General features: G+C 42.0%; 1 protein-coding gene across 1 annotated transcript in view; it reads right to left on the bottom strand.

Annotated features, from left to right (window-relative positions):
- LOC144360400 (activating signal cointegrator 1 complex subunit 2-like) overlaps positions 1-16,181 on the bottom strand; it is a 275,599-nt gene that overhangs the window by 97,785 nt on the left and 161,633 nt on the right. The window contains exons 11-13 of the mRNA XM_085499036.1: positions 13,176-13,341; positions 7,171-7,269; positions 6,432-6,535 (exon numbers count right to left, since the gene is read on the bottom strand). Of these exons, the coding sequence (XP_085355162.1) occupies positions 6,432-6,535; positions 7,171-7,269; positions 13,176-13,341 (369 nt within the window). The remainder of the gene's footprint in view (positions 1-6,431; positions 6,536-7,170; positions 7,270-13,175; positions 13,342-16,181) is intronic.

The following is a 16,181-nucleotide window of genomic DNA, read 5'->3' as shown; positions in this document are numbered from 1 at the left end:
CTGTTTCACCACACTGACCATTCACCAGACCACTGTTTCATCACACTGACCATTCACCAGACCACTGTTTCACCACACTGACCATTCACCAGATCACTGTTTCACCACACTGACCATTCACCAGACCACTGTTTCACCACACTGACCATTCACGAGACCACTGTGTCACCACACTGACCATTCACCAGATCACTGTTTCACCACACTGACCATTCACCAGACCACTGTTTCACCACACTGACCATTCACCAGGCCACTGTTTCACCACACTGACCACTCACCAGACCACTGTTTCATCACACTGACCATTCACCAGGCCACTGTTTCACCACACTGACCATTCACCAGACCACTGTTTCACCACACTGACCATTCACCAGGCCACTGTTGCACCACACTGACCATTCACCAGATCACTGTTTCACCACACTGACCATTCACCAGACCACTGTTTCACCACACTGACCATTCACCAGACCACTGTGTCACCACACTGACCATTCACCAGATCACTGTTTCACCACACTGACCATTCACCAGACCACTGTTTCACCACACTGACCATTCACCAGGCCACTGTTTCACCACACTGACCACTCACCAGACCACTGTTTCATCACACTGACCATTCACCAGGCCACTGTTTCACCACACTGACCATTCACCAGACCACTGTTTCACCACACTGACCATTCACCAGGCCACTGTTTCACCACACTGACCACTCACCAGACCACTGTTTCATCACACTGACCATTCACCAGGCCACTGTTTCACCACACTGACCATTCATCAGGCCACTGTTTCACCACACTGACCATTCACCAGGCCACTGTTTCACCACACTCACCACTCACCAGACCACTGTTTCACCACACTGACCATTCACCAGGCCACTGTTTCACCACACTGACCACTCACCAGACCACTGTTTCACCACACTGACCATTCACCAGACCACTGTTTCACCACACTGACCACTCACCAGACCACTGTTTCACCACACTGACCATTCACCAGGCCACTGTTTCACCACACTGACCACTCACCAGACCACTCTTTCATCACACTGACCATTCACCAGGCCACTGTGTCACCACACTGACCATTCACCAGACCACTGTTTCACCACACTGACCATTCACCAGGCCACTGTTTCACCACACTGACCACTCACCAGACCACTGTTTCATCACACTGACCATTCACCAGATCACTGTTTCACCACACTGACCATTAACCAGACCACTGTGTCACCACACTGACCATTCACCAGATCACTGTTTCACCACACTGACCATTCACCAGATCACTGTTTCACCACACTGACCATTCACCAGACCACTGTGTCACAACACTGACCATTCACCAGATCACTGTTTCACCACACTGACCATTCACCAGACCACTGTTTCACCACACTGACCATTCACCAGACCACTGTTTCATCACACTGACCATTCACCAGACCACTGTTTCACCACACTGACCATTCACCAGATCACTGTTTCACCACACTGACCATTCACCAGACCACTGTTTCACCACACTGACCATTCACCAGACCACTGTTTCACCACACTGACCATTCACCAGACCACTGTTTCACCACACTGACCATTCACCAGATCACTGTTTCACCACACTGACCATTCACCAGACCACTGTTTCACCACACTGACCATTCACCAGACCACTGTGTCACCACACTGACCATTCACCAGATCACTGTTTCACCACACTGACCATTCACCAGACCACTGTTTCACCACACTGACCATTCACCAGGCCACTGTTTCACCACACTGACCACTCACCAGACCACTGTGTCACCACACTGACCATTCACCAGACCACTGTGTCACCACTGACCATTCACCAGACCACTGTTTCACCACACTGACCATTCACCAGACCACTGTTTCACCACACTGACCATTCACCAGACCACTGTGTCACCACACTGACCATTCACCAGACCACTGTGTCACCACTGACCATTCACCAGACCACTGTTTCACCACACTGACCATTCACCAGACCACTGTGTCACCACACTGACCATTCACCAGACCACTGTTTCACCACACTGACCATTCACCAGACCACTGTTCCACCACACTGACCATTCATCAGACCACTGTGTCACCACACTGACCATTCACCAGACCACTGTTTCACCACACTGACCATTCACCAGATCACTGTTTCACCACACTGACCATTCACCAGACCACTGTGTCACCACACTGACCATTCACCAGACCACTGTTTCACCACACTGACCATTCACCAGACCACTGTTTCACCACACTGACCATTCACCAGACCACTGTGTCACCACACTGACCACTCACCAGACCACTGTGTCACCACACTGACCATTCAACAGACCACTGTGTCACCACACTGACCATTCACCAGACCACTGCGTCACCACACTGACCATTCACCAGATCACTGTTTCACCACACTGACCATTCACCAGACCACTGTGTCACCATACTGACCATTCACCAGACCACTGTTTCACCACACTGACCATTCACCAGATCACTGTTTCACCACACTGACCATTCACCAGACCACTGTGTCACCACTGACCATTCACCAGACCACTGTTTCACCACACTGACCATTCACCAGACCACTGTGTCACCACACTGACCATTCACCAGACCACTGTTTCACCACACTGACCATTCACCAGACCACTGTTTCACCACACTGACCATTCATCAGACCACTGTGTCACCACACTGACCATTCACCAGACCACTGTTTCACCACACTGACCATTCACCAGATCACTGTTTCACCACACTGACCATTCAACAGACCACTGTGTCACCACACTGACCATTCACCAGACCACTGTGTCACCACACTGACCATTCACCAGACCACTGTGTCACCACACTGACCATTCACCAGACCACTGTTTCACCACACTGACCATTCACCAGACCACTGTGTCACCACACTGACCATTCACCAGACCACTGTGTCACCACACTGACCATTCACCAGACCACTGTGTCACCACACTGACCATTCACCAGACCACTGTGTCACCACACTGACCATTCACCAGACCACTGTTTCACCACACTGATCATTCACCAGACCACTGTGTCACCACACTGACCATTCACCAGACCACTGTTTCACCACACTGACCATTCTCCAGACCACTGTGTCACCACACTGACCATTCACCAGACCACTGTGTCACCACACTGACCATTCACCAGACCACTGTGTCACCACACTGACCATTCACCAGACCACTGTGTCACCACACTGACCATTCACCAGACCACTGTTTCACCACACTGATCATTCACCAGACCACTGTGTCACCACACTGACCATTCACCAGACCACTATTTCACCACACTGACCATTCACCAGGCCACTGTTTCACCACACTGACCACTCACCAGACCACTGTTTCATCACACTGACCATTCACCAGGCCACTGTTTCACCACACTGACCATTCACCAGACCACTGTTTCACCACACTGACCATTCACCAGGCCACTGTTGCACCACACTGACCATTCACCAGATCACTGTTTCACCACACTGACCATTCACCAGACCACTGTTTCACCACACTGACCATTCACCAGACCACTGTGTCACCACACTGACCATTCACCAGATCACTGTTTCACCACACTGACCATTCACCAGACCACTGTTTCACCACACTGACCATTCACCAGGCCACTGTTTCACCACACTGACCACTCACCAGACCACTGTTTCATCACACTGACCATTCACCAGGCCACTGTTTCACCACACTGACCATTCACCAGACCACTGTTTCACCACACTGACCATTCACCAGGCCACTGTTTCACCACACTGACCACTCACCAGACCACTGTTTCATCACACTGACCATTCACCAGGCCACTGTTTCACCACACTGACCATTCATCAGGCCACTGTTTCACCACACTGACCATTCACCAGGCCACTGTTTCACCACACTCACCACTCACCAGACCACTGTTTCACCACACTGACCATTCACCAGGCCACTGTTTCACCACACTGACCACTCACCAGACCACTGTTTCACCACACTGACCATTCACCAGACCACTGTTTCACCACACTGACCACTCACCAGACCACTGTTTCACCACACTGACCATTCACCAGGCCACTGTTTCACCACACTGACCACTCACCAGACCACTCTTTCATCACACTGACCATTCACCAGGCCACTGTGTCACCACACTGACCATTCACCAGACCACTGTTTCACCACACTGACCATTCACCAGGCCACTGTTTCACCACACTGACCACTCACCAGACCACTGTTTCATCACACTGACCATTCACCAGATCACTGTTTCACCACACTGACCATTAACCAGACCACTGTGTCACCACACTGACCATTCACCAGATCACTGTTTCACCACACTGACCATTCACCAGACCACTGTGTCACAACACTGACCATTCACCAGATCACTGTTTCACCACACTGACCATTCACCAGACCACTGTGTCACAACACTGACCATTCACCAGATCACTGTTTCACCACACTGACCATTCACCAGACCACTGTTTCACCACACTGACCACTCACCAAACCACTGTTTCATCACACTGACCATTCACCAGACCACTGTTTCACCACACTGACCATTCACCAGATCACTGTTTCACCACACTGACCATTCACCAGACCACTGTTTCACCACACTGACCATTCACCAGACCACTGTTTCACCACACTGACTATTCACCAGACCACTGTTTCACCACACTGACCATTCACCAGACCACTGTGTCATCACTGACCATTCACCAGACCACTGTTTCACCACACTGACCATTCACCAGACCACTGTGTCACCACACTGACCATTCACCAGACCACTGTTCCACCACACTGACCATTCACCAGGCCACTGTTCCACCACACTGACGATTCATCAGACCTCTGTGTCACCACACTGACCATTCACCAGACCACTGTGTCACCACACTGACCATTCATCAGACCACTGTGTCACCACACTGACCATTCACCAGACCACTGTTTCACCACACTGACCATTCACCAGATCACTGTTTCACCACACTGACCATTCAACAGACCACTGTGTCACCACACTGACCATTCACCAGACCACTGTGTCACCACACTGACCATTCACCAGACCACTGTTTCACCACACTGACCATTCACCAGACCACTGTGTCACCACACTGACCATTCACCAGACCACTGTGTCACCACACTGACCATTCACCAGACCACTGTGTCACCACACTGACCATTCACCAGACCACTGTGTCACCACACTGACCATTCACCAGACCACTGTGTCACCACACTGACCATTCACCAGACCACTGTTTCACCACACTGATCATTCACCAGACCACTGTGTCACCACACTGACCATTCACCAGACCACTGTTTCACCACACTGACCATTCACCAGACCACTGTGTCACCACACTGACCATTCACCAGACCACTGTGTCACCACACTGACCATTCACCAGACCACTGTGTCACCACACTGACCATTCACCAGACCACTGTTTCACCACACTGATCATTCACCAGACCACTGTGTCACCACACTGACCATTCACCAGACCACTGTTTCACCACACTGACCATTCACCAGACCACTGTGTCACCACACTGCCCATTCACCAGACCACTGTGTCACCACACTGACCATTCACCAGACCACTGTTTCACCACACTGACCATTCACCAGACCACTGTGTCACCACACTGACCATTCACCAGACCACTGTGTCACCACACTGACCATTCACCAGACCACTGTGTCACCACACTGACCATTCACCAGACCACTGTTTCACCACACTGATCATTCACCAGACCACTGTGTCACCACACTGACCATTCACCAGACCACTGTTTCACCACACTGACCATTCACCAGACCACTGTGTCACCACACTGCCCATTCACCAGACCACTGTGTCACCACACTGACCATTCACCAGACCACTGTTTCACCACACTGACCATTCACCAGACCACTGTGTCACCACACTGACCATTCACCAGACCACTGTGTCACCACACTGACCATTCACCAGACCACTGTGTCACCACACTGACAATTCACCAGACCACTGTTTCACCAGACTGACCATTCACCAGACCACTGTTTCTTCAGACTGACCATTCACCAGACCACTGTGTCACCACACTGACCATTCCCCAGACCACTGTTTCACCACACTGACCATTCACCAGACCACTGTTTCACCACACTGACCATTCACCAGACCACTGTTTCACCACACTGACCATTCACCAGACCACTGTTTCACCACACTGACCATTCAGCAGACCACTGTGTCACCACATTTACTGAACACATGTTTCACCTCACCTAGCCATTGTTCTGTCTAACTCCTGCAATGATGACATCAGTTTATCTTCTAATAAATCATTTATTATTTTTTCACTATCATAATTATATTCTTCTAAGCATACCTTGGAAAAATAGAAAACAATTTTAGACTCACCTACTGTAAAATACTTTATTTTCACCCATTGTGCTGAAGTGATGATACAGCAAATATAAAATCCAGTGAATATACCCATTTCCTATAAGCATTCCAGTGCTCATAGAAAATCATTGGAAATAAACTTCATACAAAACACTCAAATAGTCTTTTAATAAAAATAAAATATTTTACAGCATTTAACAAAAAGCCTTTGAGATGCAAATTTTGATTCAGAGAAATTATAATAACTCACTCAAGAATTTTTATTCTAGAAAAGAGATTTGTGGCTTATGAACCATGTGTTTTTTGTCAGAGCATATATGGTTCCACCAAACTCATTGAACTGAAATATCTGCAGTAAAAATTACCTAATTTATGAAAATGAGGTTATGAATATGGATCTCAGAATACTTGTGTACCAAAGTGTTTAAATATGGTGAGTGGTACTTGAGATGGAAAAGCAATAACACAACCTTGATATGATAGCGGGTAATACACTTCCGGTATCAGCTAAACTTAAGTTTTGATAGCAGGTAAACATAGTGGCACGATTGAAGATACTGTCTCTGAATTGACACAGGCATATCTGTGCTGAAGACACTTTGAAATGCACAAACTTACCTCAATAAATCCTTCTCCTAACTCAGGAAATAAATCTTTTATTGCTGATATGAGTGACTCTAATTCCACACCAGTTACACTGGCTGCACATGCACCCTCCTGAAATGAAAAATGCTTTCCCATTCAGTAAATGTATGTCAATGAACATTTAAAAATTGTAAGCCATATTTTATATCTTATACAGCACCATTACTATAATCACAGCCACTGTGACATGCCATTACTATAATCACAGCCACTGTGACATGCCATTACTATAATCATAGCCACTGTGACATGTCATTACTATAATCACAGCCACTGTGACATTCCATTACTATAATCACAGCCACTGTGACATTCCATTACTATAATCACAGCTACTGTGACATTCCATTAAATTAATATAATCACAGCCACTGTGACAAGCCAATACTATAATCACAGCTACTGTGACATTCCATTAATATAATCACAGCTACTGTGACATTCCATTACTATAATCACAGCTACTGTGACATGCCATTAAAATAATCACAGCTACTGTGACATTCCATTACTATAATCACAGCCACTGTGACATGCCATTACTATAATCACAGCCACTGTGACATTCCATTAATATAATCACAGCTACTGTGACATTCCATTACGATAATCACAGCCACTGTGACATGCCATTACTATAATCACAGCCACTGTGACATTCCATTAATATAATCACAGCTACTGTGACATGCCATTAAAATAATCACAGCTACTGTGACATTCCATTAATATAATCACAGCCACTGTGACATGCCATTACTATAATCAGAGCCACTGACATTCCATTAATATAATCAGAGCCACTGTGACATGCCATTACTATAATCATAGCCACTGTGACATTCCATTAATATAATCACAGCCACTGTGACATGCCATTATTATAATCAGAGCCACTGTGACATTCCATTACTATAATCACAGCCACTGTGACATTCCATTAATATAATCACAGCCACTGTGACATGCCATTAACATAATCACAGCCACTGTGACATTCCATTAATATAATCACATCCACTGTGAAATGCTATTACTATAATCACAGCTACTGTGACATTCCATTACTATAATCACAGCTACTGTGACATTCCATTAATATAATCACAGCTACTGTGACATGCCATTAATATAATCACAGCTACTGTGACATTCCATTACTATAATCACAGCTACTGTGACATGCCATTAATATAATCACAGCTACTGTGACATTCCATTACTATAATCACAGCTACTGTGACATGCCATTAATTTAAACACAGCCACTGTGACATGCCATTACTATAATCACAGCCACTGTAACATGCCATTACTATAATCACAGCCACCGTGACATGCCATATAAATACTATAATCACAGCCACTGTGACATTCCATTACTATAATCACAGCCACTGTGACATGCCATTACTATAATCAGAGCCACTGACATTCCATTAATATAATCAGAGCCACTGTGACATGCCATTACTATAATCATAGCCACTGTGACATTCCATTAATATAATCACAGCCACTGTGACATGCCATTATTATAATCAGAGCCACTGTGACATTCCATTAATATAATCACAGCCACTGTGACATGCCATTATTATAATCAGAACAACTGTGACATTCCATTAATATAATCACAGCCACTGTGACATGCCATTACTATAATCAGAGCCACTGTGACATTCCATTAATATAATCACAGCCACTGTGACATGCCACTAACATAATCACAGCCACTGTGACATTCCATTACTATAATCACAGCCACTGTGACATGCCATTAATATAATCACAGCCACTGTGACATTCCATTACTATAATCACAGCCACTGTGACATGCCATTAATATAATCACAGCCACTGTGACATTCCATTACTATAATTACAGCTACTGTGACAAGCCATTACTATAAACACAGCCACTGTGACATGCCATTAATATAATCACAGCCACTGTGACATGCCATTACTATAAACACAGCCACTGTGACATGCCATTAATATAATCACAGCCACTGTGACATTAATATAATCACAGCCACTGTGACATTAATATAATCACAGCCACTGTGACATTCCATTAATATAATCACAGCCACTGTGACATTGCATTACTATAATCACAGCCACTGTGACATGCCACTACTATAATCACAGCCACTGTGACATGCCATTACTTATAAACACAGCCACTGTGACATGCCATTACTATAAACACAGCCACTGTGACATGCCACTACTATAATCACAGCCACTGTGACATGCCATTACTATAATCACAGCCACTGTGACATGCCATTAATATAATCACAGCCACTGTGACATGCCATTACTATAATCACAGCCACTGTGACATGCCATTACTATAAACACAGCCACTGTGACATGCCATTACTATAAACACAGCCAGTGACATGCCATTAATATAATCACAGCCACTGTGACATGCCATTACTATAATCACAGCCACTGTGACATGCCATTACTATAATCACAGCCACTGTGACATGCCATTACTATAATCACAGCCACTGTGACATGCCATTACTATAATCACAGCCACTGTGACACGCCATTACTATAATCACAGCCACTGAGACATTCCATTAATATAATCACAGCCACTGTGACATGCCATTACTATAATCAGAGCCACTGTGACATGCCACTACTATAATCACAGCCACTGTGACATGCCATTACTATAATCACAGCCACTGTGACATGCCATTACTATAATCACAGCCACTGTGACATGCCACTACTATAATCACAGCCACTGTGACATGCCATTACTATAATCACAGCCACTGTGACATGCCATTACTATAATCACAGCCACTGTGACATGCCATTACTATAATCGCAGCCACTGTGACATGTCATTACTATAATCACAGCCACTGTGACATGCCATTATTATAATCACAGCTACTGTGACATGCCATTACTATAATCACAGCCACTGTGACATGCCATTACTATAATCACAGCCACTGTGACATGCCATTACTATAATCACAGCCACTGTGACATGCCATTAATATAATCACAGCCACTGTGACATGCCATTAATATAATCACAGCCACTGTGACATGCCATTAATATAATCACAGCCACTGTGACATGCCATTAATATAATCACAGCCACTGTGACATGCCATTACTATAATCACAGCCACTGTGACATGCCATTACTATAATCACAGCCACTGTGACATGCCATTACTATAATCACAGCTACATGTACTGTGACATGCCATTACTATAATCACAGCCACTGTGACATGCCATTACTATAATCACAGCCACTGTGACATGCCATTACTATAATCACAGCCACTGTGACATGCCACTACTATAATCACAGCCACTGTGACATGCCACTACTATAATCACAGCCACTGTGACATGCCATTACTATAATCACAGCCACTGTGACATGCCACTACTATAATCACAGCCACTGTGACATGCCATTACTATAATCACAGCCACTGTGACATGTCATTACTATAATCACAGCCACTGTGACATGCCATTACTATAATCACAGCCACTGTGACATGCCATTAATATAATCACAGCCACTGTGACATGCCATTAATATAATCACAGCCACTGTGACATGCCATTACTATAATCGCAGCCACTGTGACATGCCATTACTATAATCACAGCCACTGTGACATGCCATTACTATAATCACAGCTACTGTGACATGCCATTACTATAATCACAGCCACTGTGACATGCCATTACTATAATCACAGCCACTGTGACATGCCATTAATATAATCACAGCCACTGTGACATGCCACTACTATAATCACAGCCATTGTGACATGCCATTACTATAATCGGAGCCACTGTGACATGCCATTACTATAATCACAGCCACTATGACATGCCATTACTATAATCACAGCTACTGTGACATGCCATTACTATAATCGCAGCCACTGTGACATGCCATTACTATAATCACAGCCACTGTGACATGCCATTAATATAATCACAGCCACTGTGACATGCCACTACTATAATCACAGCCACTGTGACATGCCATTACTATAATCACAGCCACTGTGACATTCCATTAATATAATCGCAGCCACTGTGACATGCCACTACTATAATCACAGCCACTGTGACATGCCATTACTATAATCACAGCCACTGTGACATGCCACTACTATAATCACAGCCACTGTGACATGCCATTACTATAATCACAGCCACTGTGACATGTCATTACTATAATCACAGCCACTGTGACATGCCATTACTATAATCACAGCCACTGTGACATGCCATTAATATAATCACAGCCACTGTGACATGCCATTAATATAATCACAGCCACTGTGACATGCCATTACTATAATCGCAGCCACTGTGACATGCCATTACTATAATCACAGCCACTGTGACATGCCATTACTATAATCACAGCTACTGTGACATGCCATTACTATAATCACAGCCACTGTGACATGCCATTACTATAATCACAGCCACTGTGACATGCCATTAATATAATCACAGCCACTGTGACATGCCACTACTATAATCACAGCCATTGTGACATGCCATTACTATAATCGCAGCCACTGTGACATGCCATTACTATAATCACAGCCACTGTGACATGCCATTACTATAATCACAGCTACTGTGACATGCCATTACTATAATCGCAGCCACTGTGACATGCCATTACTATAATCACAGCCACTGTGACATGCCATTAATATAATCACAGCCACTGTGACATGCCACTACTATAATCACAGCCACTGTGACATGCCATTACTATAATCACAGCCACTGTGACATTCCATTAATATAATCGCAGCCACTGTGACATGCCACTACTATAATCACAGCCACTGTGACATGCCATTACTATAATCACAGCCACTGTGACATGCCACTACTATAATCACAGCCACTGTGACATGCCACTACTATAATCACAGTCACTGTGACATGCCACTACTATAATCACAGCCACTGTGACATGCCACTACTATAATCACAGCCACTGTGACATGCCATTACTATAATCACAGCCACTGTGACATGCCATTACTATAATCACAGCCACTGTGACATGCCATTACTATAATCACAGCCACTGTGACATGCCATTACTATAATCACAGCTACTGTGATATGCCATTACTATAATCACAGCCACTGTGACATGCCATTACTATAATCACAGCCACTGTGACATGCCACTACTATAATCACAGCCACTGTGACATGCCATTACTATAATCACAGCCACTGTGACATGCCATTACTATAATCACAGCCACTGTGACATGCCATAGTATAGTAATATAGTATGAGTACTTGTCCATACTGAGAGATATTGCTCTTGAACAGCATTAATTAATCTGTATATCTATGACATGATGTATAATGAATATATTAAATTTGACAACAGTCAAAGCATGTCAGAGATATGGCTCTGGATCACTTTCATTAAAAAAAATGGCCACCAGTCTGCCATTTTGTATTCGATCTGAAAGACATAATGACATGCATCAGGGACCATAATGCCTAATGTATGTACCAAATTTGAACAAAATCTGTCCATGAACAACAAATTTCCAAGCCCTGTATTGTCCAATGTATGCACCAAGTTTGAACAAAATCCAACTTTAAACAGCAGAGAAATGCTTGATTTTGATGATTTTTTCAGTACAAAAATGGCCGCCATTCGACCATCTTGACTCAGATTGTGAAACAAATTGATGTGCATATGTATAATATTATGTATGATGTATGTGTGAAGTTTGAATGTAATCAATCCAGGCATGTCTAGGTTTGAACACATGCACAGGGATCAATTCATAGGTCCTAATTTTAAGTAGTCACAGATTTTAATTGTCATAAAATGATAAAAACTGCACATAATATATAAACACAATCTAACATAATGTAAGGTATCAAATTCACTTACTAATTCACAATAAGGTGTAGATTCAAACTCTTCTGGTAGTGCTTTTATTTGCTGATCAGTCACTGTTTTATCTTGACATGGCTTTTTTTCTTCCAATGTTTTCTTTCCAAACATTAAACCAGCATTACTTATAGCATCCAATATGAACCATATTCGAGTCTCATCACTGAACACACATAGTTAAGAAATCATACAAGTTACTGGTATAGAACTTTTATGCAATATTCTTTATTTTTAAATGAGTGTAGTCATTTTCATGTCTGCTTGACAGCTTTGAACACACACAAATTAAAGGGAAATCATAATTATTTGAGCATGTAGCAAAGACTCCATAGATCATCTGTTTTGCATAAACCATCAGAGTTCATGAACACTGATCCAGGTAGTTCGTGATTAAACAGGATTGTGTTTTCTTGCCAGAATCCTTCTTTAGAATTCACAGTTTACTGTGACTTTTATCTTGTATATGATGTATTATAAAGTGGTTAGTCTGAATCTAGACACCGAAGCAAGGTTTTATGCCTGGCACTAGAAAGACCTGTGATCCCAAACTGAATAAACTGATCACAACACTGTGATGATTGTGAGTGTATGATCAACTGATTAAAATAGGGAAAGTAATGACCAAATTAATTATTGCCATAAAATGTTGATATTATTGCACATTTTGAGAGAAAATTTACCGCAAGGAATGTGCATGCTACTTGCTGGAAGTGTCGTCTATTTCACAAAACGGTGTAAATGCAAAAAATCCCAATTTAAAAATGTCATATTTTTTCCTGTTTTAGCTTTTTTCATGTGCAAAAGTTGCTGTCATGCAAGTTTTATTTAGGGATTACCATACAAGCCATGGAATTTGAATACAAAATTTAGAATGCACACTACATGGTGAGTAAATTGTCATCCCTGAATGCATTAGAAGTTTACACAAATAGAAACCAAAATTCAGGTGGAAATCATTTTATAACTGAAAATATTGTAAAATTTTGTAAAAACCGATGGCTCTTAATCACCCCTTACAAAAGTAGTATGAAAAGATGGGTTGAAAATTTACACACAGCAACATGATGTGAACTAAATTTTGTATTTAGTGAGAGCATCTTATAATGAAGTTATACATGGTAGGCTTCGGTATTATTTAGCAAATACAAGATCTTTCTGGGAGATATTTTATTACCTTTTGGCCATCATTTTCCCACTCAAATTTTGACAACTGTATTATATGAAAAGTAAAAAAAAAAACACCCTTTATGAATAGCTATCATGTTGCAAGCTCTGCTTTGTATGCAAATCAACTTAAATAGTTGGTGTCCAGTGGAGGGAGAAGTCAACAGTACTGTTGCCTCCTAAGAAACTACATCTTCAAACACTGCAATCTCTGAAGTGCATTTTTAAACTAGTATTATAAAAACTATCATTCTGTTCTAATAACTGAAACATATTCCTGTGAGTTTTCATTTGTCGAATGAACTGTTTGTCAAATACAGAATACATATATTTTAGAATAATTTTCTTTTTAAAATGTGGATGAAATGTTTTGCTTTTAATGTATTTTTTATGTATTGTTTTTGATTTGATAACTTTTGACTAAACAGATTTTCTATTAGCTTCAGATCTTGATCAAAGTTTGGCACCCAGTTCATAGCAGTGCTTATATTGATTTTCTGACATCTTGTTTTCTGTAAAGATTTTATTGGTAGGTTTGCAAATGTGTATCAGACTGTGCAATCTCTCCATGAGTTGGTTTTGAAACCCAGTATGGGATTCTGAGATACATTACCAAGGATATTATTACAAGATAAATCATTTGCTTCATACAACAATGCATATTTCCACTGAGATCAGTGACCTTTGATGTGTATCACCAGTGATCAGTCAAGTAGAAACAGTCAAAATATTTTATCAGATTTTCTCAATTTTTTCATGATATTTTCATACAGGACATCTGTTGTTCAAACTCAGGGAAGACTTTATACTGATGAATAAGGTGACCAAGTTTGATAAAGTTTTGAATAGAATTAGTAAAGTTATTATGCACACAATAACAATTATTAACGACGACGACGACAACGACGACGACGACGACGACAACGCCGGACAAAATTTTTCCCTTAATATACCTTTCCCTTCCATCTTTAATGGTACGGGCAAGGTAAAAATGCTTAAAATCACATAATACATGTATGCATGACTGATCTTTTTTGCACAAGTGATTTTTAGACTTGCACAGAATATAGGTAACAAATGATGGAGTATGTATTAATACCTGTATGATGACATTTTGATAACATGTGAGGCCTAAATTTTGTAAACCTATTGCAGGAATCATATCTAAGCAATCTGATTGAAGAATATTATTTCTATAATGCTCAAAATGTTCAAACAATTTTAAAGTATCTAATGGAATTTCAGAGCAATTCATAAGATATCTAATGTCATGAATAATCTGGTCTGTAAAATTAGAAAATGCACAAAAGAAAAATAAAAAAAAAATAATAAAAGTAAGGATTATCTTTTAATTGGATGTTCTGTTCTGATGTCAAATATGGCATATACATATTCACCCACTTGCCTTATAATTTCAACATCATTGCAACTCATCAGGTATATAAATTTCTGATTAATGTTGTGGGCTGTGTTTGGAATTATTACATCTCTCAATAGTTTTTGCCTGTTATTGTAATATTTTGGACATTTCATGAAAAAATGTACCTCATTTTCTATTTTGTTCTCTGAACAATGTATACATAATCTGTTTTCTTTGGGTGTTTTTGGTTGAGTACAGTATGTCTGCCTTTCTCTATTGCTAATGGATGGTTGCTAATTCTAAATCTGGACATGCAATGTCTTTGTTTTAAATTAAGAGTGTCTGAATATTTTTTTTTTACTTTGATGTTGTTGGTAATTAATTTAATATCCCTGAGTGATAAGTCTGACTGGTTATTCATCGAGATATTTTCTTTTATCAATTTTTGAACAGAATTCATCCATGGCAAGTTTAACTTC

This window comes from Saccoglossus kowalevskii, chromosome 5 (genome assembly GCF_978046115.1).
Source record: "Saccoglossus kowalevskii chromosome 5, keSacKowa6.1, whole genome shotgun sequence".
NCBI lineage: Eukaryota > Metazoa > Hemichordata > Enteropneusta > Harrimaniidae > Saccoglossus > Saccoglossus kowalevskii.
This window is presented reverse-complemented; position numbering and strand designations above follow the sequence as displayed.